At 40.5% G+C, this 27,392-nt stretch overlaps 1 protein-coding gene across 7 annotated transcripts in view; it reads left to right on the plus strand.

The window, feature by feature from the left end:
- Positions 1-26,939, plus strand: part of COBLL1 (cordon-bleu WH2 repeat protein like 1) — a 132,383-nt gene extending 105,444 nt beyond the window's left edge. For all 7 annotated transcript variants that reach the window (XM_083153921.1, XM_083153923.1, XM_083153922.1 and 4 more), the window contains 5 exons: positions 12,768-13,083; positions 13,476-13,549; positions 17,276-19,059; positions 23,279-23,434; positions 26,009-26,939. In XM_083153921.1, coding sequence (XP_083010047.1) covers positions 12,768-13,083; positions 13,476-13,549; positions 17,276-19,059; positions 23,279-23,434; positions 26,009-26,095 — 2,417 coding nt within the window. In that variant the 3' untranslated portion in view covers positions 26,096-26,939. The remainder of the gene's footprint in view (positions 1-12,767; positions 13,084-13,475; positions 13,550-17,275; positions 19,060-23,278; positions 23,435-26,008) is intronic.
- The last annotated feature ends 453 nt before the right edge of the window (positions 26,940-27,392 follow it).

Below are 27,392 nucleotides of genomic sequence, written 5' to 3' on the forward strand. Positions count from 1 at the left end.
TGGCAGGCTGCCAAGTTTCATAGCTAGAGCGGCACGCGAGCCTCTGCACTTCCGGCGCCGTGAAACTACAGAAGTACCGGGATACTCAACCTGTACCCTACCTCAAAGTCTGTCTGTTTTTACCCAGTTTGTTTTATCACTGTCTACCATTGTAAAGTGCAATGGAATCTGCTGCGCTATATAAGAAACTGTAAATAAATAATACCAGAAGATGAACTGTTATATCTAGTAGTCATCGGGAATCTATGAGTTAGTAGTTTTCTAATGTTCGGTACGATCTAAAGACTCTCTTGGTTATTTTCAAAGTTTTACGTTCAAAGTCTCTGGCTGCAGATTTCCCAATTAAATTATCCAACTGTTGACTCACCATTTGGCGATTTTATCATTAATTCTATATACCGACTCCTCTGAGAATACGGTAACCCAGCTTTCAGTTTTCTAGGATGGCCGCTATTACTATGTAGCAAATGATTAGTCTCCTTAGGACAGTTTATTCAGTCTCAGAAGGGGGCACTAAGACATCCAAAAAGCTAATTTATTCTTAGCTCATAGTATACATGGAAATTCAGATACGGATTCTCAATTAACTGTAAAAATTACTCCTGAGTATTATTCCAAATAAGAAACTGGTCATCCATATAACATGTATAAAATAAGACTTTTCTGCTGGCTGTACAAGTTATGTCTTTCCCCTCTGTAGCGCATAACATGATGATGGTTCATGCACCATACGGACCTGCTTCTCCTAGTTTACTATAATGGCGCTCATTAGTGACTCCAATCACTCATACACGTGTAAACCTTTAGATAGTCATGTGGTTCTACAAACAGATAGCTTCATTGCTTTCTTAAGAAACGAAAACGCCTTGTTACATTCCTTTACAGCAGCTTTGTCACTCGTTTGTTAGTTAAAACAGTCATGTAGCGACACCTGCTGGAATGTAGCTGAACTGCAAGCAGTACTTACATGTTGCCTGTGCATTGTGTTGAGATCAATACAGGTTGCTAAAATATATCCACTGTTAAATGTAAATGCTTCTAATAATTTATCTTCCCACCGTACATGTTTGTTACTTACTAATGCTAATGTGTGTGCAGCCTTTACATGATTTTGACTTTGAAAATATTGCATGTTGCAGTGCTTTAAAATTAAGATCACAACTTGCAATTTTGTCCCATTAAATAGCAGCATAGAACACTTCTTACTTCCATTTATCAAACCCATTATATATATATATATATATATATATATATATATATATATTTTTTTTTATATATATATATATATATATATATATATATATATATATATATATATATATTTTGTATACTGTATGTAGTATATGTAGTTTTACTGGCCAGTAATAAGGCCTGTACATATAGTGGCCCAAGCACCCATCTTTGTCTGGGAAGGTAATAGTGGTGCTTGTGCATATAATATATAATTTCAGTTACTGAATTCTAGAAAGATTTTTATATCTATATATACATACATACATACATACATACATGAGATATATAGCTGCTGTATTTTTTCAAATGTTTTCAAACTTCTTAGTGAAAGTATTAAATATATTTATTTCACAATGGAATGTAAGTGTATTACACGTATGTTGAACACAATTTGCCACTTGTGCACACATTTGGCATTTTTATTTTTAAGTGAATACATTTTCACATTGGATACATGTGTTCACACTTCGCATCAGCCCTGTGTATGTAATGTAGCAGTATTTGTTTGTGTTGTTTAGACCGATTCAGTTTTCCTGCTTATTCATATTATTTTAATGCATTGCTTTGAACTACTTAGGAAATATGTAGGACTCAGCCCAACAGAACATACATTTCTAGGTTTATTATATCTCTGTAATGAATACTGTAGTTGCCTAGATTGGGAAAAGTTGGACCGTTCTCTCACTGTTCAATTACGTTTCTTTGAATTGTGTGCCAAGTTGGTTTGTACTTTAATCCCAGCTCCCTGCCCTGGAGCTAGTATGCTCATTGCTGCAGCTGACTAGCCATGTGGTACATAGAGAGTTAAGGAGTCACAAGGCTCACTCCCATTTATGTTTGCACAGTTATTAATGTTCTTTGTCCTCTTTGCACCTCCACATCAAGAAGGAACAGCATAAGAGTTTTCAACTATATACATTTGAAGTCTCAAGTAGCGAGATTGGTTATCCACTCTTTCCTTGATACAGATGGAGCACCTCTCATCCAGTGCCGGGGCTCGCCAGATTGCCCCCCGCTGGTGAGATGGCGCACCATCTGACTGGGACGCGCGCCCCAGTTACCGGGCAGCAAGGGACGTGAACCCTGCCCGTCTCTGCTTCAGGGAGATGGGCAGGGGGAGGTTAGGGTTAGTGTCTGGAACCGGTGAGGAGCTCCGTTGGAAGAGGATGCACAGGCATGTCCCCTGGCCAGGGGCTAGCGGTTGGCGATCTGACGGCTAAACCCCCGCTATATGAAGCGGGCTCCATCTGTCAGGGACGTGCAGGCAGGGGAGGCAGAGCCTCCCCTGTCATTAATGATTAATATAATAATACAATTAAAAGAAAATACTTATGACACATATTATGTGTCATAAGTATATGCTTTGTATTATTATAATCATTTTTACCATTTTTTTTATTAGTTTATGCGGCATCAAGAGCGGTGCCTCTCGCTGTCTGTTTTACAGCAACAGACACAGGGGCGGGCAGTGGGCAGGGCTGAGCTCCGGGGCTGTAAAAGCTCATTTAGAAAGCACATATAGGCGGCACTTATAGCAGTGCCTCGGTGACAGGGACGTGCTTTCTGCCTATATGAAAGCACACCCCTGTCACTGAGGCAGAAGTGATTGGGCACAGTGATGCTGTCTCCGTGACAGGGGCGTGCTTTCATACAGGCAGAAAGCACGTCCCTGACCATCATCGTGGCTCTTCTATAGGTGAGGTGGTACCCACCGTGTATAGCACATTTTTATAAGTGAGCGGGACTTCTATTGCGGGGGAGGGGAGCGGGACTTCTATTGCGGGGGGGACTTCTATTGCGAGGGGGCGAGTGGGACTTCTATTGCCGGGGGGAGCGGGACTTCTATTGCGGGGGGGGGGGGGGGGGGAGCGGGACTTCTATTGCTGGGGGGGGTGGGGGAGCGGGACTTCTATTGCCGGGGGGCGCTGACCTGTATTGCTGGGGGGAGCGGGCGGAGCTGGGCTGAGCTCTCAGCTCCCTGCGGTAAAGTCTGGCACCTCTGAACTGCGGGAGACCTGGCGTGACCTGCAGGATGACCAGGAGCCGCTGACCTATTGAACACTCAGCATTGACGCGTGAGGTACTACTGCTGCAAGTTCAAAGCGCTGCTATACAATTGTTACACCACTGGTTATCAGTCCTGCTCCATGTGTTGCTGCTTTTTTATTTTAAAATGAAATGCATATTTTAGATTCATTTAGGGGATGGGTTCTAGGCATTAAAAAGTGATGCTTGTTCCAAACATTTCTAACCCTTGTTCTCCTCTCTTCCCCTCTCCCTGTCTTTATCTGTGTCCACTATTTTTCTCTCTTCCCCCTACTTTCTCTCCCTACCCCTCACTGCTCTTCACTAGCCACCCTCTCCTCTCTTTCTCTTCCCCTGCCCCCCTCTCTCAATCCCCCTCCACCTGTCTGTCTATAACCTCTCCCTCCCCTCTCCTTTTCTCTCCTGGCTCCCCATCTATCTCTTTTCCACTCTTTCCAATGCTCTTTCCATCACCTTTCCTTTCATCCGACATGCCATTACCAATAAACACTTGAATTTTACGTTTCTTATCAATACCCACAATGACTGCTTTCTATCATCTATATATATGTCTAGTGTCCGTGAGTCTCAGAAACGCTGCCATCAGCTGGCAGAGAGAGAAACTATATCTCTTTCTCACAGAGAAGGTCGCAGACTAGCTTTCGAAGCTTTTGCTTCAAGCAGGATTACTAGTTTAGATATAGAGCGCGTGCGCGTGCGTGCGTGTGCGTGTGTGTGTGTGTGTGGAGGGGGCACCAGCATTCATCTTGCCTCCGGGCGCCTGGGACGAACTTACGCCACTGTCCCAGCTCCTGCTGTTATCTGGACACCGGGCACCGGCGCACGCTGCGCTCCCTTTCCTGTCCGGTGTCACTCTTCTGCCTCCCGCCGGCGCTCTTGTTTTGTGTCCTGGTGCCTGTCCCAGAACGCTCTGGATCTCTGCTGGAGGTCTGTCTGGGCGGCTTGCAAGCAGTGCCTGGACAAGTGGTAATGTGTGTCTGGGGGCTGGTTTTTTTTTATGGCACAGGTGTTTGTGTTAAGGGACAGACTTGTTTGTGTGTATCTGTGTATTTGTATTGTATCAGAGGTGTGTATCTGTGTATTTGTGTAAAGTGACAGGTGTGTGTTTGTGTAAAATGGCAGAGGTGAAGGTGTGTACTGTTTCTGTGTGTTTGTGTAAGTCAAATAAGTGTTTTTAAATGAAGTATATTTGCCTAATGTACGAGCCTCATAGGTTATTTTAAAGAGTATTGAGCCAATTATACTTCATTTAAAATCACACTTATTTTACACAATCACACAGAAACAGTACACACCTCTGTCACTTTACACAAATACACAGATACACAACACATACACAAACAAGTCTGCCCCTTAAAAGGCTATTACATTTGGCCGCATTTTTTTTTTTTTGAAAAATGTATGTGGGCAGACGCCATCGCGGCTTGGTGGAGCCAGCAATGGAGAACGCTGGGTCCAGGTTGCTTCTTTCAGCGCTGACAGGCAGGAGCTGTTCTTTCTGGTCACTGCTGCTTATGCAGGGGGCAGCTACCGCACCTGCCTGTCAGCGCATGAGCAACCTGGACCCAACGCTCCCCACAGAGCCTGTCGGCGCTGGCTCCACCAAGCCAGTGCCTCACCAACCACAAACCTCACCGCACGTCCCTGCCATCTGTACACTTTTTTGACATCACAGGCTATTTAATATGACTTTCTAAATTGGTTCATCATCTTCACTATTTCAGGCAGAGGATATATGGTACCAAACCAATATCTGATTCCATTGAAGGTTTACTTCTGGACCAGTGCCAAAGTAAATTTAAGCAGCAAGAATGAGATTACTTATCCTTACCTAGAAAGCCCCTCATCAGCACAATCTCTTTATGCTTCTTAAACACCTCTCAAAATACTTCCTCTCATCCTCTTAGATCTGTCTCTGACCTGCAACTAACCTCCGTGCGTGTAACCATGTCTCACTCTCACAAGACTTCTCCGACGTTGTTGACTACATAATGGAATTTCCATGCCCAATCAGGAGCTCCCATAGCCATGAGATCTTTAAGCATTTGATGACAACTCATCCCTTAGAGTAGAGGGGACCGAACTGATCCTCATGATCTACCTAAAATTCACGTTTTCCAGACCCCCTAGTCATTACTAATTGTCACATTTTCCAACATGTGCTGCATTCCAAACTGACGCATCCTACAGATCAACAGGTGGCCCGGAAAACATGAACTGTTGGTAGATCTCGAGGATCAGTTGGCCAGCCCTGCATATATTTGAGCTTACCTTCCTCCAACCTATATTACTCACACTAATACCATGGTCTCTATCTCCAATCACTGACACTACCATCCACTAGGGTGTGAAGGGAGAATAGTGTGCAGAGTTAGCGAGACTGTCGACATTCTGGGCAAAAAAGTTACTCATGTCGGCCTATTTCATGTCAGCCATTGTTGACCTAATGCTTGTGTCCCTGTCCCAGTGGAGCTTACAATCTATATTCCCTACCACATGTACACACACACAGACATTCTAGGGTTCATTTGTTGGGAGACAATTAGCCTACCAGTATATTTTTGGATTTTGGGAGGAAACCGGAGTACCCGGAGGAAACCCACGCAAACACAGGGAGAATATACAAACTCTGCACAGTTAGGGCCATGTTGGGAATCGGACCTATGACCTCAATGCTGTGAGGCAGTAATGCTAACCATTACACCATCTGTACTGACCCATAGCCTTGCAGCTTACAGTCTGTATTCTGTACCACATTACACAAACACACATTTACCCATGGGGTTCATTTTTGTTAGGTGTCAATTAACTTACAAGTATATTTTGGAATTAAAGCGTTGTACCCAGAGACTAACCATGGCACCAATTGTGCTGACTCAATGTGTACTCTGAATGGAGATACCTTTGGTGGTCACATTGTGAGGTGTCAGAGACATGTATTTACTAGAAAGCATGTTTATGCATTTAATCAATAATAGAAATTGGTTAATGTAGTCATTTTACAGTTGCCAAAGATAATTCAGACCCAGGTCTTCTAATGTCGACCTTATTGACTTGATTAGCAACATTAAGGTTAAATCTGTCAGACGATGTATATACATTGATGCATTAAACTTCTCCATGCTTAGTGAGACCATTTCCATAATGAATACTACATAATAATTCCTCAGTTGTGCATTTATGAATGTTGTACAATACTTTGGCCTGTTTGAAGCAAACATAAGCTTGAAACATTTCAGTGATAAATAGAAGTGAATTAGGATTGCCATCTATATATGTATGTGTATATGTGTATGTGTATGTGTGTGTGTGTGTGTGTATATGTATATATATATATAGTCGAAGAAGACCGCACTCTCACTACTTAAAATAGTAATTTCCGGGGTGTTCACAAGGGGTTAACATGGATTACCATGTGTCCCAAACATATCGGAGGATCCCTCCCTTGTTGAAGGGGGGGGAAGTGAACACTCTCCTTATAACAATTGGAAAAAAGTCACTGGGGTTGTAAAGTCAAAAATAGATAATTTATTCCAATATGTGAAATTCCATCAATGCCCCGACGTTTCGGTCCACAAACGGACCTTCCTCAAGGAGCTTTTAGATGCATACAGTATCCTATACCTCAGCCCTGGAGGATCCAGGTTTCCAGATCCTCCAGGGCTGAGGTATAGGATACTGTATGCGCTGATGTACCATCTAAAAGCTCCTTGAGGAAGGTCCGTTTGTGGACCGAAACATCGGGGCATTGATGGAATTTCACATATTGGAATAAATTATCTATTTTTGACTTTACAACCCCAGTGACTTTTTTCCAATTGTTATAAGGAGAGTGTTCACTTCCCCCCCTTCAACAAGGGATGGATCCTCCGATATATATATATCACAACAAAAGAGTGACCCCACGTGCGCCCTTAGAGAATTATAAGCAGCTGCTCTATGTCCACCCCTGTTAGTGGGAGGCGGAGTTTAGAAATAAGAGTGATAGAGGTATAGAGAGCGCTTTCAACCACCAAATTGAGTTTCAACCAATGATTTGTTAAAATACAAAACAGTACAAATCTTAATAAAACCAGTGTGCTTTTTATTGAAAGATTTTTTCAGAGTCACATCTGGAAGTAGTAGCCTTTTCGGAAATGCAAGTAAGCCGACGCGTTTCGTCTTGAAAAAGACTTCATCAGGGGTTTAGTACCAGATTGTCTCTTTGTAGGGTCAACGTAATCACGGAGAGTCCCCAATTTTTGTGGGTCTTAGGGTGGTAGTTGATATTCACTTTAATATAAGTGGGACCATCCAATGAAAAGGGGGTTATTCACCCGGTACAATCAATGTTGGGCCTAGTCCAGTGTTTAGGCTCCACAATTTCTACTTCAATAGTAAATAAAACGCACATAGAAGGCGGAACAGTACATCCAGTTTTCTGGTCTCAAAGTGAAGTTCTGCAAATGTCTGTCTGCCGATACCAGTGCCGCCCTCTCCATATATATATATATATATATATATATATATATATATATATATATATATATATATATATATATATATATATAGAGAGAGGGCGGCACTCGAAAATAAAGAGACCAAGCAATCCGGTTTTAGTACCGACGTTTCAAAGCCGGGTGGTTTTTTTATCAAGGTGCTTAGAGAACAGTTTGTACAATGTGTAACACTCACCTAAATACTCCTGGGTCACCGGCGCGAGTCCCGTCAGCGTCAGTCAGAGGAGGCACCCGATGCTGACGTCATCTCCTACGTACATGGCACGGAGGGACACACGGAGGGAGCCAGTTCACCTGATGATCACAAAAAAACAAATAATAAATATACATGTTGCCAAAGCAACAAACAGTGTTAATGAGTACAAGCTCAATTGCTACAAAATATTTACAATGGCTGGCCTGCAACTATAAAAGTCGCATCGTGAGCCAGTCATGTTCAAGTGATAAAGAAAAACATCAAAAAATAAAGAATGATACAAATAAACAGAAAAAAATCGAAAAATTGAAATATAACAATGACATATGCAAAAAGAGAAACAATGTATACACATAATTCTAGACTGTCTACAGTTCATACACCCAATGCAATATTGCAGGGCTAATTCGCCCATATGGTGATTCTCTATAATAAGTATTGTACAATGTATGAATGGCATACATACAGTATAAAAGGCAATGAATCATCACAACAAGTAGGCTACTGGATCATGTAAGCGATAATTGTGGTTATAAGAAATTAGATCGGCCGAGATGGTCATTCAGACCTCTAGGCACTAATGTTTGTAACGTGTGTATCCATCTGCTCTCTGCTTGAAGCAATTTCAAAGATCTGTCACCACCTCTTCTCAACGGGGGGACATGATCGATGATCTTGTATCGAAGAGAGGTGAGGGGGTGTCTGGCCTCCAGAAAATGGCGAGCCACAGGATGTTCGCAATGTCCCTTCAGAAATGGCAATTTTGATGTTCGAGCGGTGTCCAGCAGCACGTTCTTTAAAAGTTCTGTCGGTTTTACCAACATAATGTCGGCCGCATGGACAACTTAAAAGATAGATTACATACCTGGTTGAACAGGTTAACCTATGTTTTATTTTATATTTTTTACCTGAATAAGGGTGACAGAAAGTGTCTCCCTGTAGCAAATAGCTACAGGTCATGCACCCACTGCACCTGAAGCAGCCCAATTTTGGAGTTCCCAAAAACGTATGGGGTTTTGGAGGAGGGAAGCGTATATCATTCTTGACCAAGTAGTCTTTTAAGTTTTTACCTCGGGTATAAGCACTCATAAGTTTTTTGCCATGTAGAGATGGTAAACTGGGGTCTGTCGACACAATTGGCCAGTGACTTTTGCAAATGCGGTTGACCTCAGAACTGTTGGTATGAAATGCATTAACCCAGATTATTTTATTGTCAACTTTGTTTTTGTTATTAGATTTAAGGGCTTGGTCATGTGTTAATTTGAACACTCGATTTTTGGAGTGTAATAAGCTGTTAAGATCATACCCTCGTACAACAAATTTGTTGATCATATCGTCAAGTGCAGATTCCAATTTATTGGGGTCACTGGTTATTCGGCGAACTCGTAACATTTGCGAGTAGGGTAACCCTACTTTGAGGGGCATGGGATGGTGGCTGGAGGCTAACAGGATGTTGTTCCTGTCGGTAACTTTAGTATAAATGGAAGTTACAATTTGCTGATCAATAATCTGGATGTTGACATCCAGATATTGTACCTCATCAGCACTGATAGTAAAAGTAAATTTGACAGGTGATTCTGTTTTATTATGAGTCTCGATAAGAGCTTTAAGTACATCGGCGTCTCCTGACCAGCAGATCAGGAGATCGTCGATGTAACGAGTATACAGTCTTAACTGACCCCTGATGGATGCATTCTGAGTAAACAGTTTATTTTCAATCGCAAACATGTAAGCGTTGGCGTACGATGGGGCCACTGAGGACCCCATCGCACAGCCGCGGCTCTGGAGATAAAACCTCCCATTGAAGGTGAAATAATTACGTTTTAATGTTAGTTCTAATAAACGCAAAAAAAATTCAATAGCAGGCCCTGTATACAGGGGATTGTTAGTGATGAGGTCACGTACTGCACCTAAGCCTTGATCGTGCGGTATGCATGTGTAAAGGCTTACAACGTCAATGGTGCTAAGTGTGCAATCAGAGGATACAGTTCCTAAATCGGCGAGTTTGGACAATAAGGTGTCCAACTCTATATGAACTCTCCCCCTGAACACAGGGCTGCAGAAATGAGTCCAGATACACCGAGACTGCCTGGTACAATGATCCCCTAGCAGAAATTATCGGTCTGCCCGGGGGTTGTACCAGCGTCTTGTGTATCTTGGGCAACAGATATAATAGGGGAATGATGGGACATGCCACATTAAGTGCTTCTCTCGTGGATTTGTTGATAGTGCCTGTTTGAACAGCACTGTCCAGTATTCCATCTAACTCCTCCTTAAATCTCACTGTGGGATCTTTATCAAGGAGACAGTAAGTGTCCACATCTTGTAGCTGTCTTTCAGCTTCAGAGACATAGTCTGCAGTATTGAGAACCATTACGCCTCCACCCTTGTCCGCTGATCTAATTGATATAAGCGGATCATTGCTGAGGGAATGCAAAGCTTCCCATTCTGCTTTGGTAAAGTTAGTTCTTATAGGGGTGGGCGAAACGTTTAAGTTGTCAATGTCCTGTTCAATTAAACGGCAGTAAGTCTTGATCAATGGATTCAATGATATTGGATCAAATTTAGATTTTTTCTGAATTTTAGCTGGGAGTTGGGGTACAGAAAGGCCGGTGAGGCAGGTTGTTAATCTTGAAAGAATTCACTTAACTTAAGTGATCGATGTAACTTGAATTGTTCCACTTGCATTTTAAACGGGTCCATTTTATTCACCGGAACAAAGTTCAGACCTTTTGACAGATTCTGTAGATGTGAGTTCTCTGTTTGATAAATTGAAGACTAGTTCCTGGGGTACCTCTTTGGCTGAACTCTGGTTTTTGTACCCGGTTCTTTGATTCTGGCCCCCCCTCCTCGTGTATTGCCTCTTCCTCTGGATAAGTTGACTCGTACGCCTGGTCCTAAAGGGGGTTGACCTTGGACAATATGGTGGGCGTCAATGTCACTTGCGGAGGATTGCTCATCTTTGGAGGTATCTGTTTCAAGCGCGGATCTGTTGAATCTAGTAGAGGTACGCTTCCTAATTGGCCGTGTAGACACTTCTCCTCCTGTCAACCATGGGTAGACTTGATGCCGGTCATAATCATTATTGACCTTATCTTTTTTGTTTTTTTTTGTAGTTGATGAGATCTCTTTTATATTTGTCAACTTGAGTGGCAATTTTTTCCATCCAATTGTTGAGGGGTCATTACTTAGGGTGTCTTGATGTGATCTTTCAAAGATAGAGATTTTTTCACGGACAGATGCCAGTTCTCGGGCTGATTCCTCAATGACGGCTACCATTAAATCAAAAGAACACTTGTTCAGTATTGAAGTCCAAGTGCGGCAAAATGGTATGTTAAAACGTCCAATAGTAGGGACGTTTTTAATACGGAAGCCGCAGGGAATTTTCTTGTCACGCACATAGTCTGACAATGTAAGCCCATGATAAAAGAAATCAGTTTCTTTACGCTTAAGATTAAGCCACTCATGATATAACTGTATATGGTCAGGAGTCCCGACTGATGCCACAGTATCGGCTTTGAATAAAACTCGATCGTAGTCTGAGTCTGAATAGGAGTATTTAGGTGAGTGTTACACATTGTACAAACTGTTCTCTAAGCACCTTGATAAAAAAGCCACCCGGCTTTGAAACGTCGGTACTAAAACTGGATTGCTTGGTCTCTTTATTTTTGAGGGCCACCGTCTCCTCCCCTCACTGCATTTAAGAGCAGCACTCCACTGCTCTGAACTTAGGCGGGCACCGGCTTATTACTTTTGGATAGCGCTGCTATACCAGATTGGGAGTGCCATCCCAGAACTTGGATATATATATATATATATATATATATATATATATATATATATATATATATATATATATATATATATATATATATATATATATATATAATTATTATTATTAACAGTTTCTTATATAGCGCATACATATTCCGCAGCGGTTTACAGAGAATATTTGAACATTCACATCAGTCCCTGCCCCATTGGAGCTTACAATCTATATTCCCTACCACATGTACACGCACACACAGACATTCTAGGGTTAATTTTGTTGGAAGCCAATTAACCGATCTGTATTTTTGGATTGTGGGAGGAAACCGGAGTACCCGGAGTAAACCCACGCAAGTACGGGGCGAATATACAAACTCTGCACAGTTAGAGCCATGGTGGGGATCGAACCCATGACCTCAGTGCTGTGAGTCAGTAATGCTAACAATTACACCATCCATACTGCCCTATATAGCTTAATACACCTTACCTCTGAGGTGAAATACCACCAGTGACCGCTAGAATCCACTTGATCCACCACATTACTCCTTAACTAGTAAGTACCAGTTTAGTGTAAACAATTTTGTATTAAGTAAAAATGTCAGATTAAATTAACCAAGCACACGGTAGGTTTTAAGTATAACATTTAAATCGCCAATACCGTTCAGTCAAACACTTTTTTTCTTTTACTTCGTAAAGTATTTGTGTTTTAAATGTACAAATGTATTCTTTAGTCATTCAGCATTACCAGGTCACCTGGTTAACATCTGCCATTGTCCAGTTATGTTCTCCTTGCTCCTTCTGAGGCAGGCTTTTCCATACCAGTAATTTCTTGTTGAACAACAACGTTCTTCAGAATGGAGAGTATCACCAGGCTCCTATAGACATTAGTGGAGCTGTAGGATTGGGTGGAACATTGTATCTCTGTTAAATAATGTACTGCATTTTACCTAATCCCAAAAATTATTTTCAGTATTGGTTGTAGTAAACCTTTAAAATTGAATAGTGCTTTCCTTTTCCTATTGTAGGTGATGTAATACCTGAGCCAGAGTTGCTGGAGTTTAAGAAGAAGGATGAGTCAAGTTTACGTCCCAAGGACGAAGCCAATTCCAGTTCTAAAGACGTAGCCAATAGTTTGACGACGGAAGAAACTTGTGATCCGACCATGGAAGAAACTTGTGGTTCGACGAAAGAAGAAACAAGGTTACCTTCCACTGAAGAACATTTAGAGGCAAAAACTGTAGTCCTTAATACAATTGAGGTTTCTGAAACACAGAATTGTTCTGTGCTCTCTGATGCAGTAAATACAGTTAAGATTTCAGAAGATGAGATTAAACATAGCACGTAAGTATCCCATAATAAATGCCTATTTTTTATTTTATTTTTTTAATCTGTTCTATGGATAAATCAGCAATTCTCTGCAGAAAAGTATTCTCGTTAATTTACAGAACCTTTGATTATCCCATCTGTGCACAATCAGGGACCTCCCTAATACCTGCATCATTGGGATGACTTAACACCAATAGACAAATAAAGCATGCAGGTGGCAGTTTTAAAAATGTGGACTAAATATATTGACAATATCATTATGCATTTAAAGATGGCTGCCACATGTCCATTAGGGCTTTACTGGTTAGCATTTGTATCCTAAGAAAAGAAAACTTTTATTTTTACTTAATACATGGAAAACTATATGATAACCACTATGTATGGACTTTAATCACTATGTCTTGCAGAAAAGATAATTTCCTAAAAGATGAAACTGTAGAAACTGTACCTGAAAGTAAACCACTGGGCTACGACAAGGATGGTGAGTAAATTATGTATTGTAGACTGTACAGAGACCAAATCTGGTCATAAAAAAAAAAGTGGTACTTGTTACCTAGAACGGCGCCCACGATTTTGATCCTAGGCATCGCAAGGAAAAAAATCGCGTCGGTCGCATCGCAGGCGGCCAAAAAATCGCATGCGATGCGACCGACGCGATTACCGCGATTTTACATAGGGAACAATGTTAAATGGCCCATAGACCCCAAATAGCCACCCTGAAGTGTGAAATGGCCCCCCCAATTAACGTCATCCCACGATCAACGTCAACCCGAAGCGTGGTGAGCGCAGCGACCCCGCGAGGGGCGGCGGTACGCGTCCTCCGACCTTTTCATACCCCCACTATCCACGTTGGCGTGGAGTTGAGAATAGAAAGTGTGGCGAGCCAAGTGTGGCGAGCGGATGCGGATACCTTCACAGGTATCCGCGTCCCCTCGTGGGCTTCACAGGTATCCGCGTCCCCTCACGGGACTCGCTGCTTTTGCCACGCTTCGAGCTCTATTCTCAACTCCACGCCGACGTGGATAGTGGGGGTATGAAAAGGTCGGAGGACGCGTACCGCTTCGGGTTCACGTTGATTGTGGGGTGGCGTTAACAATTGGGGGGGCCATTTCACACTTCAGGGTGGCTATTTGGGGTCTGTGGGCCATTTAACATTGTTCCCTATGTAAATTCGGGTCAATTGGGCCATTTAACATTGTTCCCTATGTAAATCGCGGTAATCGCGTCGGTCGCATCGCATGCGATTTTTTGGCCGCATGCGATGCGACCGACGCGATTTAGCTTTTACCATTCATTTCTATGTGAAATCGCGGGCATCGCATCGGTCGCATTGCATGCCATTATAATGGCATGCGATGCCCGCGATGGGCGCCATTCTAGGTAACAAGTACCAAAAAAGTTTTGCCATAGAGCATTATTTCTCCTTCCTATCCATCTTAAGCCCCATACACACTAGAGGATATTGTGAAATATATCGCTCAGAAAGGGGCTTCTTTATGTATATCTTTCACAATATCATCTAATGTGTACACTTAATATCTTTAACGGTGTTTGCTCCCAAACGTCGTTAGATGATTGATGTCTGCTGAACATGCAGGTTGATTTTAAAGTGTCAGCAAATTTTTGTATATTTTTTATTTTTATTACTACTTTATCAAAACTTCTGCTATTGATGGGTAGTCTGAAAACATGCACTATGGGGCGCCAGATATAGGTTGAGTATCCTCTATCCGAAATGCTCGGGACCACGAGCTTTCTGGATAGGGGAATTTTTCGATTTTTGGAATACATTTTTTTAGTCATACTTACCTGTCCCCTGATGGTGTCCGGTGGTCCCTCGGCATCCACGCAGTCCCCGGGCGTCCACAGCAGGCCTCCGGCATCTACTCTAGGTCTCCAGCGGTCCCAGGAATGCATTGCGCGAGTGTGCGCGCGCACCGGTGACGTCACCGGCGCGCACACTCGCGCAATGCATTCCTGGGACCGCTGGAGAAGATGCTGGAGGCCTGCTGTGGATGCCCTGGGACTTGGTAAGTATGAAAAGAGGGTATGGGGGGGTTAAAAAAAAAATTCTAATGATTCCAAAAACCACGGTTTTTGGAATAATTCGGATAACGGATGCACGGATACGGGATATGTGTGTCTGCAAACTTTACACATAAATGTATTGTTTTTTGAGTAAGGATTCTATGCGCTCTAGCTATTTTTTTTTTTTTATGTGCATAGAACCACTTGATCATTCTCAGGTACAGGTCATTTCGGAAGATGAGTGTCTTAATCTTGTTAGGCAGTGACCTATCCATTCATGTATTATGTTCGTGCCATGTACAGTATTGTGTTAGTGAGGACAAGGCTGTACATCACATGGGGCAGTACGATGAAGTGAGATGGAGAATGAATGTGAGCAGAAAGCCACGGACTGAGTGTCAAGGTGCCCACACACTAGGGCGCTTCCATGGCGATTTGGTATTTGTTGCTAAGTAGATATATCCCATCGCCAAGCCTTTTTGTAGGCTTGGCTGGGATTGCATATGCTGCATCGTATGCTAAAGGACTGCCTACACATCTCTCCTTGGAGAAGTCACCCTAGTCTATGGCCATCTCAAGTTAATGGACCATAAAGAGGTGATGCCAGGCTACATTTATGGATTTAAGTGGCAATTAGGCTGGTTTTCTCTCTCTGCAGTAGGAAATCTACAGTTGCCTTTGCTTACCAATAAAATGTTGTAGATGCAGTTAAATGTATTCCGCAGCAGTGGTGGCAACAATGAAAGCACTTTAATCATTTCATCAACTTTTCTTAGAGCCTCTGTCTACAGTACAGATCTTTCATCCTAAATCTAGCTATAATACAGAATGCAGTGACCGAAGTCGAGCAACCCTGCACCTCTGCTAGTGTCGGGAGTCTGTGCTGATTAATTTGATATGTGACACTAATCTGTGTGACTGTGCATATGAAGCACAATGGAACTTAACATGAAAAATACTTGCACCCACTGCATTGCATCATTTTTTAGGGGTAAATGTATTGAGTGTGGTATGACTGACTGTCGGGATCGTTCTCCCTCTATGGGGGTCGTGGACCCCCACAGGGGAGAATAGCCCCTGTCTGGGCACCGGCAGTGAGGATTCAGATGTCGGTATACAGACTGTCGGGATCCCGATTGTCGTGCAGTCATCCGGCACCCAAATGTTTTGGGGGTATAAGAAGCTGGAGGTGCAGGAGTTCATCAGAAAATGGTTGTATTGTTAAAGCAGCTGTTGTTTACAAGTCAAGACCAGATTATACATAGAGAGATATAAATTGGATGGCTAGTAAGTTATACAACAGAGACATATTGGAATGTTTAAAGTTTCAGAATGCCTTAATTACATAACACCACATGTAAACCCCCCAGATGCCCTTTGCAGGTGATGCTTACTGACCTCATTGGGAAAGAAAATCAAACCCATCAAACAACAAACATATATGAAATCATCAGCCTGAACATTATAAAACACCCAATAAATTTATAAAGATGCAAAAACATTACATCCTGTAATGTGCTAAATTGAAACAAGTTCTATTATTATATGCAAAGTATCGAGCCATAATTCACACAACTCCAAACTGGGAACCATCTTGATTACCTATAGAAAGGCTAAATGTACAGGTGCACAACTACATAAAAAATATATATATATTTATATACTACAATTTATAGATACTATTTAATTACAAAAAGGCATGCAGGCCAAGATATTAATTGAATCCTTTGGGTGAAAATGAGTCAAGATGGGAAGTTGTCATAGTTTATGCAGCCTCCCAAATCAATAGGTGGCATGATGGATAACACAACAACGTAGAGAGAATAGGCTGTTTCACCTCTAGAAAATGCTTAGCTACTCACTGGTCACTGTTTTTTTTTTTTTTTTTTTTTTTTTACAATAGCGCTTGTAATGGTATTGCAGCATCTTCCAGGAAGCAGTTAATGGTCACAGGGTCTGATTCAATGATGTACACAATAGGGATATTTACTGAATTGTGCAATTATTGGTAATCTGTGCAAATGCTAAGGTATCTTAGTGGCAGCTTACAGATTGACCGTAAGGAACCATATACAGTATTTAATAATACATATATATTAAAAAGGCCATTTGCATCGAATCAACAATTAATTAATTAAATAAAAAAAAAAATGTATTCTTTATTTTGTTTCTCTATTAGGTGAAAGTGAAATTAGTACCACAACCATGGGACCAGAGAGCCATGAAATATTTGAAAGTAAAGCGATTGTTACGGAACAAGCTTCCCAAACCTTGCCATGTGAGCAGCCTAATGAAACTACAAATCTTATTTTCCAAAAGAACAGCCACATTATTCAGAACGAAACAGAATTGAATTTGAAAATAGGCAGCTCGGAAAAGGGAAAAACTCAGGATTCAGCTGTTCAAACTGTAAATTTTGACAGTGATATGGACATAACTGCTGAAAAAGAATTTGCTAATTATCAGGGCAATTCTAATTTAACTGTGAGCAATACAGACCATGTCCATCACGAACTCAATGGTCACACAAGCCAGCAGACGCAAGTCTATGAGCAGAAGACTTCACCAACAGGAAAAGAACAAAATAAATTGGAATTTGTCAGCAGTCTCAGGGAAGGTGTACATACCCAAACTGTTCAAGAGAACATTGTTGAAGGTCCACAATCAAAAACATTCCAGTTATATAGGCAACATTCCGACCCCAGACCTAAGCCATCAAATGAACTCACAAGAGACTACCTTCCCAAGATTGGATTGACTACTTACAAAATTGTACCACAGAGATTGCCTGATGTAGAAAGATATGCAGAGTCAGAAAGTTCATGGGATGCAACAAATTCAATATATTCAAGTATGAGTGAACAGGAGAAAAGTCATACTGTTACAAATAGCAATAGTACATCATCTCTTGGTGTGATTGGTGAAAAAAGTGAACTTCCAACATTGATGAAAAATGGGAATCATGCCCCACAAGGGGCAAGTGTCCACCCAGTTAGTGTGGTTTCTAAAAATGTTGATGACCCAAGTCTAAAAGCTCATCTTGCATTAGCAAGAAGTTTATCTTCATCTACAATCTTAAAAACTGATAATACTACTGTTCCTGAGATTAAAAAAAAATTGAATCCTACAAGCCCAGTCAAAGGTCCAAGTTCTTTCTATTTACAGATGCAGAGAAGAGCTTCAAGCATGTACGTAACCTCTGCTATTGCCAAATCAAAACCTTCAACTGTGGCTACAAACAGCACTGTTAAACTTAAAGATCTGGGTAATGAAGCTTCAAGGATAACTATTAAAACCCTTCCATCTAGATATAATGTGTTAAATTTGACTTCTAGCTTAGAGGAAAATAAAGAAAAAGACACATCAATATTAGCAGAAAGACCGAATGAGATTAAAAATGGTGAAATATCAGAAATTGGAAACATTAGTAGTTCTTACAGTGAAAGCGAGTCTACACAAAGCAAGGTACCAACTGAGGTTCCTCGTAAAGTTTCTGTAGATTACAAGAAGCATGTTTCATTTGAAGAGACCAAACAAAATGTTGATCATGTTCCAATTATAGAAGGGAAACTTTTTGAAACAACAAATGTGTTTTCTGTCTCGACTGAGAAACAGTCTCAGTTGGTGCAACACGAATATCAGACCGAAATGGTTTCACCATCAACTATAAAAACAGTGCGACCTTTGAGCTCTCCGACTGGTCAGTCTGCTCCATTAAGCTTGCAAAAGTTAAGAACTTTTGCCACGCCAAGACCATTTTTTGGTGCGAATCCTACTACTTTTACTCCTGCTGTTACATCACCAGTTAAACGGTCTCAGTCATTCACTTCTGGTACCTCACCTATCAAACAGCCAATAAATGTGGATGCTCCCATTGGGTGGTCTCCAGTTACTTCTCCAAGTGAGTCCAAGAATGATTATCCACTCTTCACAGTACATTCACAGGAACAAACCAAAAATCAGGTACAGTAATTGCAATAATGGTAAATTTTTCTCAGTGTTTTTTAAATCAAATAATTATGGTTGGCATAAAGTGTTTTTTTCAGTTTCATTCCTTAATACTTGATTGGGTACTCTTTACCTAGAACGGCGCCCATCGCGGGCATCGCATGTACATCGCATGCCATTATAACGGCATGCGATGCGACCGATGCGATGCCCGCGATTTCACATAAAAATGCATGTTAAATGTAAATCGCGTCGGTCGCATCGCATGCGACCAAAAATCGCATTCTATGCGACCGACGCGATTACCGCAATTTTACATAGGGAACAATGTTAAATGGCCCAATTGACCCGATTTTACATAGGGAACAATGTTAAATGGCCCACAGAGCCCAAATAGCCACCCTCAAGTGTGAAATAGCCCACCCAATTATTAACGCCACCCCACGATCAACGTCAACACGAAGCGTGGCGAGCCCGTGAGGGGCGGTGGTACGCGTCCTCCGACCTTTTCATACCCCCACTATCCACGTCGGTGTGGAGTTGAGAATAGAAAGTGTGGCGAGCGCATCGAGCCACCGAGCCCAAAGCATGGCGGGCGAACGCGGATACCTGTGGAGCCCGCAAGGGGACGCGGATACCTGTGAAGGTATCCGCGTGTGCTCGCCACGCTTCGGGCACGGTGGCTCGCTGCGCTCGCCACACTTTCTGTTCTCAACTCCACGCCGACGTGAATAGTGGGGGTATGAAAAGGTCAGAGGACCCGTACCGCCACCCTTCGCGGGCTCGCTGCGCTCGCCACGCTTCGGGTTGATGTTGATCATGGGGTGGCGTTAACAATTCAGAGGCCCATTTCACACTTGAGGGTGGCTATTTGGGCTCTGTGGGCCATTTAACATTGTTCCCTATGTAAAATCGGGTCAATTGGGCCATTTAACATTGTTCCCTATGTAAAATCGCAGTAATCGCATCGGTCGCATCGCATGCGATTTTTTGGTCGCATGCGATGCGACCGACGCGATTTTTTACCTTGCGATGCCCAAGATCCAAATTTTGGGCGCCATTCTAGGTAAAGAGTACCCTTGATTGTAGGAATACATTATTGTATTTAGAATACTTAATTTACTTTATGGGTGCACAGCCTGCACAAGTGCTTGTTTATGAAATTTAAAAAGCAGTACTTGGGCAGAGGATGGTGGATTGCTAGCATTATCCCCTTCGCCATTTTGCAGTGGGGCTTGTTGATGCTATGTTCTCTCCCTGCAAGACAGTATTACAGTTACTACCAGACCAAAAAAAATTCTCACAATATTTTCAATAGAGTATACAGACTCACGAGTTGTCTTTAATATAATTTTTCTAGATTTTTTTGATGAAAACATGAGGTGCACTGCAGATGTGCATCGCATACTGTTGTGAGGGTGATCTATGATTATTTCATACAGCAAAGCCTTTATACTTTTGAAATTGGCACTGAGCATAAACCAGACATTAATAATAGCATATATTTTTTTATTCATTGTCTGAACTTCGATTCTGTTGCATCTCTTCAGTTTTTCATTTTTAGTTCAGTATCACCACTTGGTTTTTTAAATTCGATTATTCATGTCTTGCGGGGCCTACACGTGTAGCAATTCAGGGGCATTTTCTAAGCGATCTCCCTAGATTGCTTAGAAAATGCCCCAACATCGCTCTGTGTGTAGGATCCATAGCGTGCTGAATATTAATCGGTCAAGGACATGCTAAGACCGCACCTTTGAGAGGCAGTCTGCCACTATTTCCACCTTGTGGTGTGCCTGAAGAGACATCCTACTATATAGGATATGCCCAGCTCAATCTTCCTGTTTTCAGAATTCCCTCTAGAGTTCTTGTATAATGTCATGGCATTAGAAGATGTTTGCCCAGGGCACAGAGACCCATTCATACAGCACCAATGAAGTTCATACAACTCATTTGATAATATTTTTGCTCTTGACCCATTTATGTGCATGTAAATGGGTGAAGGTAGACTACTTGTCAGCAGTCAGAGAATCAGACTGTTCACATTACTATTATGTTTTAAGTCATGTGAAGATCCTGACAGACTGGATTATGAAGACTGGTAGCAAATGGAGCTCTAAATATAATTAACCCGTTCAGGTCCAACATCTAGTCAGGCTCAACAGCCCTATCGCTAGTAGCAGATCCAATGGTGAGCGACTTTAAAATAAGAACATTTAACATCATTCACCATTCAATGTAGACAATTTTTTTATAAAAGTAAACGTTTAAACCAGACTGTTTGCATTGAAAAAAACTATTTGGACTGCAGAGGGTTAAGGGGAAGATTTTACAAAAAGTAATATTCCTATTACTAATCCTAAATGGTGCTCCAGCCAATCTACTCTTAATAGTTATTTTCCTTTACCCTGGGCAAACTCATTGTCTAGTAACTAGTAGAGCACTCAGTTCTAATGCTATGAGCGTGGGAAGTTCATATATAAACCCCACTGTGCAGAATAGTTGTCTGTAATTTGATTGGATAAACTGCGGCAAGTACTTCCTAATTCACACACCGCACTCTGTGTTTTACTACTTACTACTGTTTCTACATAATGACAAATTAATCTTCTAGTTGTGGACCAAAGTCTGTTGCCTGACCCTGCAATATATAGTAATGGTATAATGTATGTTATTTACTAAGACTATCTATGTTGTATGTGCTCATTAATAAAATGTAACACTCAATTTAAAAATTTTTATCTCTCCAACTGTCCCAACATACTGTAGGTTTTCCAATTGGATATTGTTGTAAAAAGAACTGTTCCTCATCCTTTCCCAAAGATAGTGTTCACTTCTGCTTCATGGGAGGTTTATGTCCTCCCAAAGCTCAACTTAGGATACCTGCATTAGGGTTTGGCAGTTTTACCACACGCAGTCAAACTCACCTCCTGCACTGTCCATGGAACAGATTACACACCAGCTGGTGGTGATTTGTTGCAAAGAATAGAGTATTGACTCTTCTTGGCATTATTATTAACCTTGTAACGCATGAGACAAACACCCTAAGTCACTGAAACTTATGTATCAAATATAACACAAACAGCCTTATAAAGTTAAGGCTACTAGGTGTTGTTCTATTGTCCTAGCTTCAATAATATGAGTCTAGCCAGGTGTTTTATGGGCCTTATAGAAATATTTTGGAGAGGCCTGTTCTATAGAAATGCCTCTCTGCGGCAATTTCTTTTATGTGCCGTAGTAGTGTCCTAATTAAAGTTAAGCCCCATAAATGTCCAGTAATTCACATTATACCACACAGTGCCCTACAGTACATATTATGTCCCAAGTTAACAATATGCCACATTGTATTGTTGCCTTTACACATGCCACATAATTCCCTCAGTTCACTTTATGCCACACAGTGCTTATCAGGCATTTCGTGAAACCTGGTAGACCAATTTGATCTGGGTGCAGTTGAGTAAGCACTCAGAGGTGCGTGCCCTACACCCACTATAGCTGCACCCTGATTAGATTACATTCCATTGTATACAGTAATTTAGCATGATATTCTATGTATCATAGCAAGAACAGTCTTACAGCACCTTATGCCCCGTGCACACTAGCCCCCTTTTACTTGTGTAGTGTGTAAACTCAATATTGTTAACAATGCACACTCCCGCACATCGGTAATGACCCCCTCCACCTATACATTTACAGACAAGGGAGGTCCTCATTAACAAGGGCATTGCTGCAGCATTGCGCCTGCTTACCCTCACCAGCATCAACAACTGGACATATTGGGTGAGATTTAATAGGATGAGAGATTCAGAAAGTGTGAGATTTGGTAAGAAATCTCCAGTTTTTTTAAAGCGGCAATCATTTACACTGCAAAATCAAACTGGTGTCGCCGTGTAAATGATTGCCGCTTTAAAAAAAACTGGAGATTTCTCATCAAATCTCTCACTTTCTGAAGCTCTCATCCTATTAAATCTCACCCATTGTTTCTAAAAGCCCCATATTCACAGTCATTTAAAAACCCTGCATTTTCACCTGGTATTTCCCCTCCTAATAAGCTCCAAATAGGCTATATACTGTAGGTAAGGCTGGCTGCACAGTAAACTTTATAAACTGCAAAGGTTGGAGAGAAGGTAGTTCTACCAATCATTAGAGTAATACAAATGTGTGGCTTTAAATATAATGTGCTATTAATCTGCTTAACCCCCTGAATGTTGTTACAGAAAGAAATTTTGTTTTGTAGACACTAACCCCTGAACTAAAATACAGAGTGCATAGTCCACCTCCTGTTCCTGAAAAAAAGACCACAGTATCTTTTCAAAGCTCTGACCCAGAACAGCTCCGGGAGAGTATCATGGCTGCCATTCGCTCGGGAGAGGCGGCTGCCAACCTGAAAAGGGTGAGTGTGTCCTAGACACTGTCGACTTGGACACATTTAGAATTTATATGTAGAACCGAAATCAATCTACTGGGATTGACTGCTAAACAACGATCAAAGTATGATTTATTGTAAGCTATTAAATGTAGTGTCCAAAGTAAGGAAGTCTGATCTCCTATAACTGTTATTGCAGTGTCAATGATTGGGTAAAATAAGTGTGACCTACTGTAAGACTAGGTGGTAAATGTATCGCAAGTTTCTAATGAGTTTGACAAGTGTTTTAAAAGGACAATTATTTGAAAAAGCAAAACCACATGTATACACCTTCAATGTTAGCACTCACACGTCTTAGACTCAACTGATGTCTGTTTCATCTGTTCACTTTTATTTTCTATGCAGAGTATTCAAATGCAGGCATTTTCACCCATTTTTTTTCTCCCGACGATGCCAACTTAATTGAATAACCCCAGACTTCTAAATTTCTCCGGTTTTACATTTCAGACTTTAGTCTTGTCATCTCCCTCTTAGATTGAAGTTATTAAGCTGTCTGTGTCATCTTTACATTAAGTTCCGTGAGTGCCAATGTGGAAAAAATATGTATTTTGTCTTAGGGGTAACCAAATGCCCATCATAGTGTCTCCTGTACTGCTTTACATATGTATTTGGGAAAGCACATGGCAAAGGTTGTTGCATATTATGAAAACTGTTTTACATTTTATTTGTTCTGCTACTCCATTTAAAATACAATCAAAATACTGTAGGTGCTCTTCTAGTATGCTCTGTAATTATTTTATGTATAAAGGAAGATCATATATAAGTTGAGTGAAGCATATACTGATACTAGTAGAAAAAGTAAATTCAACAATCAACAACATCCCGACATTTCTGTTTAGAATACAATCTCAGTTGGGATATATTACGTATACGCCAGTTCCCTGCACCTTGTGTGTAGCGGGTTAATGCTGCAGTTAGCTGTAATCTCCCATGAAGTCACAGGAACATGTGACCAATTAGGCAGCATAAACCTGTCTCAGATTTGATAAATAGCCCCCACTGTTTTTTATACCTTAGATTAAAAATAGTTCACTTTGGTCTGGCGTTGCCTTCCACTAATGTCAAGCCCAGTGTTCTGTGGGTCTTGTGAGCGGAGAAGTATTTAAATGTCACACATAATCCTCAGTGCTTTTTAATTAAATATGAACTTTACATTACCTATGCTTGATGGAATTTGACTTTTCACATTTCTGAACCATTTTTTAAATGCTTGTTTACTAATGCAACATACTGAGCAGGTGTATGGTTTGTAGAGTTATGCACTGTACTTCTGGCTTTCGGTCTTCGGGCATGAGTTTCTTCTGTAACTATATAACCCTGCTAACTCTGATAACACAACGTTCCTGTTAAAATATTAATTATTGACCAGATAATTGAAATTTGTTGGCTTTGAAAAAAAAAAAAAAAAAAATATGTATAGAATATTTTAAATTCAGTGTAGTTATGATGGTGTGTACATCTATCTATCTATCTATCTACACAGTTCCTAGTTCTGGCACTCGCTATAATAAAATTATATCTTGCCTGTTGCCATCTGCCAAAAGGGACAGCTCGCTGTAGCCACCCACACAACCACGTACTTGCAGCGGCACTCAGGACCAATGAAAAAACACACAGAGGCAGCCCAATGTATGCCAACGTTTCAATAAGATTTTACTTATTTTCCTCAGGGCTTATTTTTCCTCTCTCTCTCTCTCTCTCTCTCTCTCTCTCTCTCTCTCTCTCTCTCTCTCTCTCTCTCTCTCTCTCTCTCTCTCTCTCTCTCTCTCTCTCTCTCTCTCTCTCTCTCTCTCTCTCGCCATTCCTACGTATGGGGTGCAAACAGCATATAGAAAGATAGAGATGACATTTGTGTCAGTATGGCTCATAATATCATCTGAAATATAGGTTACTATGTAAAAAAAATCTATTTGTCATAGCAATCAATCATATTTGTTTTTTTTTCCTCTTGAACTTTTAAGAGCATTATAGAGTAAGTTTCTTATTGGTTGCTACAGTTACTGCACCTTTTATTTAACCTCCTTTTGCTTAATGTTCCACATTTTTCATTTACAAGTATTCTTGGCTAATTTTATTCAAAATTCTTTCTCTGTTTCATGGCAGTTATAGGTTTTGTAATGTAAATTCAATATAGAAGTATATTCTAACCAAGGTTTATTATGTTATGTCTAGATTCATATTTAACCTTGCTGTCTATTTCTGTAAGATTGCTAGAGGCATAGTATATTGAGCACAAACAGGGTCTAAAATGTATCATTCCATATAAATTTGTGTATGGTCTTGAAAGTGCAGACTTAGGAGTTACATAGAATTACAAAATTAATGTTGCCTTAGGCTGTTGAGGTTGCCACTAGGAGACTACGCCAAAGCCCTTTGTGCTAATAATGTTGCTATAAAAAAAATGGAGCAATTTTTTTATTTCTAGAAACATTTTTTTTTAAATATTCCATATTCACTGCTACCTTATCATTTTTTTGCAGATAAGATATAGTTTTACAAGTGTATAGTACGGGTATCTTATTATTTTTTCTTATGTTCCAGATTACTATACGCTCAAACACTATTGCAATTAATGGAAGACCTAGAATTGGACATCCAGTTTTCTCAGAATCGCTACCTGAAATCTAGAGTTTGTGCCAAAAAGCCAAAAATTTCATATTACATCAGCTGCATAAACCAAGTTATTAGTTATAATGTATGTTTAAGTGTTGTGAATTAAATTAAAGTATCTATTAATATATTAAAATAATATGCAATATTACGGTATCTTTCATAGAAAAGATTCAGAAAAAATATTTTTTTGTACGTAACTTAAAGCAAATATTCCACTGGATCCTCTAGCTTTGTGTCTTTGTTTTTTGCTTTTTTTTCTGTTTTTTTTTTTTGCTTTACCACATAATGCTGAATTTAAAATTCAATGCACTTTGTAGTAAGCAAAATAATAATTAGAGGATTCAGATACTAATTTACCTTAGGTTTATGGCCTGCCATTTTCTATAATCGTTGATGTTTTTGTTCTAATGACTTGTTATCAAAATTTGAATATAATATGAAACTAAGAGATCATTAGAAAGTTCAATATTTGCTGTTTGTAAATTTAAATACTGCAACATTTTCTTTTTCTTTGAACTTGGTGTAATAATTCTTTAAACAATTTTGATTAATTTACTGTATATATAACTGCCATTATTGCCTCAATGATACAAGATAATTTAAATCTGCTACAAGCAGCATTCACCTGAATTCAAATTAAACGTTGCTGTACCTATTATGTGACCTTCAATCTGCTTTTTCTTTTTTATTTGTTTTGTTATTTTCTGACAGATGTAAAGAAAATTTGTAAGCTTTAATGTATGTTTACTACTTTTATATTACGTTTAATCCTATCCGCATACACATTCACACTGTATCCTCCACTTTATAACTGCGTTTCTTCCACTGCCAAATAAAAGATTTTAGTTCTACATATTAATTAGAGGTTCCTTCTTTCTTTCTAAGCTGTAAATGAGTTTGTTATTTACGCAAGATATTTTTGACCAAAATTACACAAAAGATTGCTTGATATATATTTTTTTATTATTATTAATAATCATGGTGTCTTATGTTTGTTTCTTGACTAATTTGATAACTATTATTTCTGTACACTAACTTTTTTTTTTTAAATCTGTTTGGATTAGAAGTTATAGAAAACAAAAGCCCTTGTCTGGGCCAGCATCTAAAATATAAGCTGCCATGCTTAATCCTGTACAGACCCATTGGTGGACAAAATGATGTCTGTCTTATAAAAGACTGGGGACGATCTTGTCCTGTCCACTGAGACAATGACAACAAATGTGCTCGTAGCAGTTCACTGGCCTAAGGTGATGTCAGAGAGAATGGCAGGCAGCCAAATTGGGTCCTGCTGCAGCCACACCCCCTGCACCAC

Source organism: Crinia signifera, chromosome 7, assembly GCF_055691185.1.
Source record: "Crinia signifera chromosome 7, ASM5569118v1, whole genome shotgun sequence".
Lineage (NCBI taxonomy): Eukaryota > Metazoa > Chordata > Amphibia > Anura > Myobatrachidae > Crinia > Crinia signifera.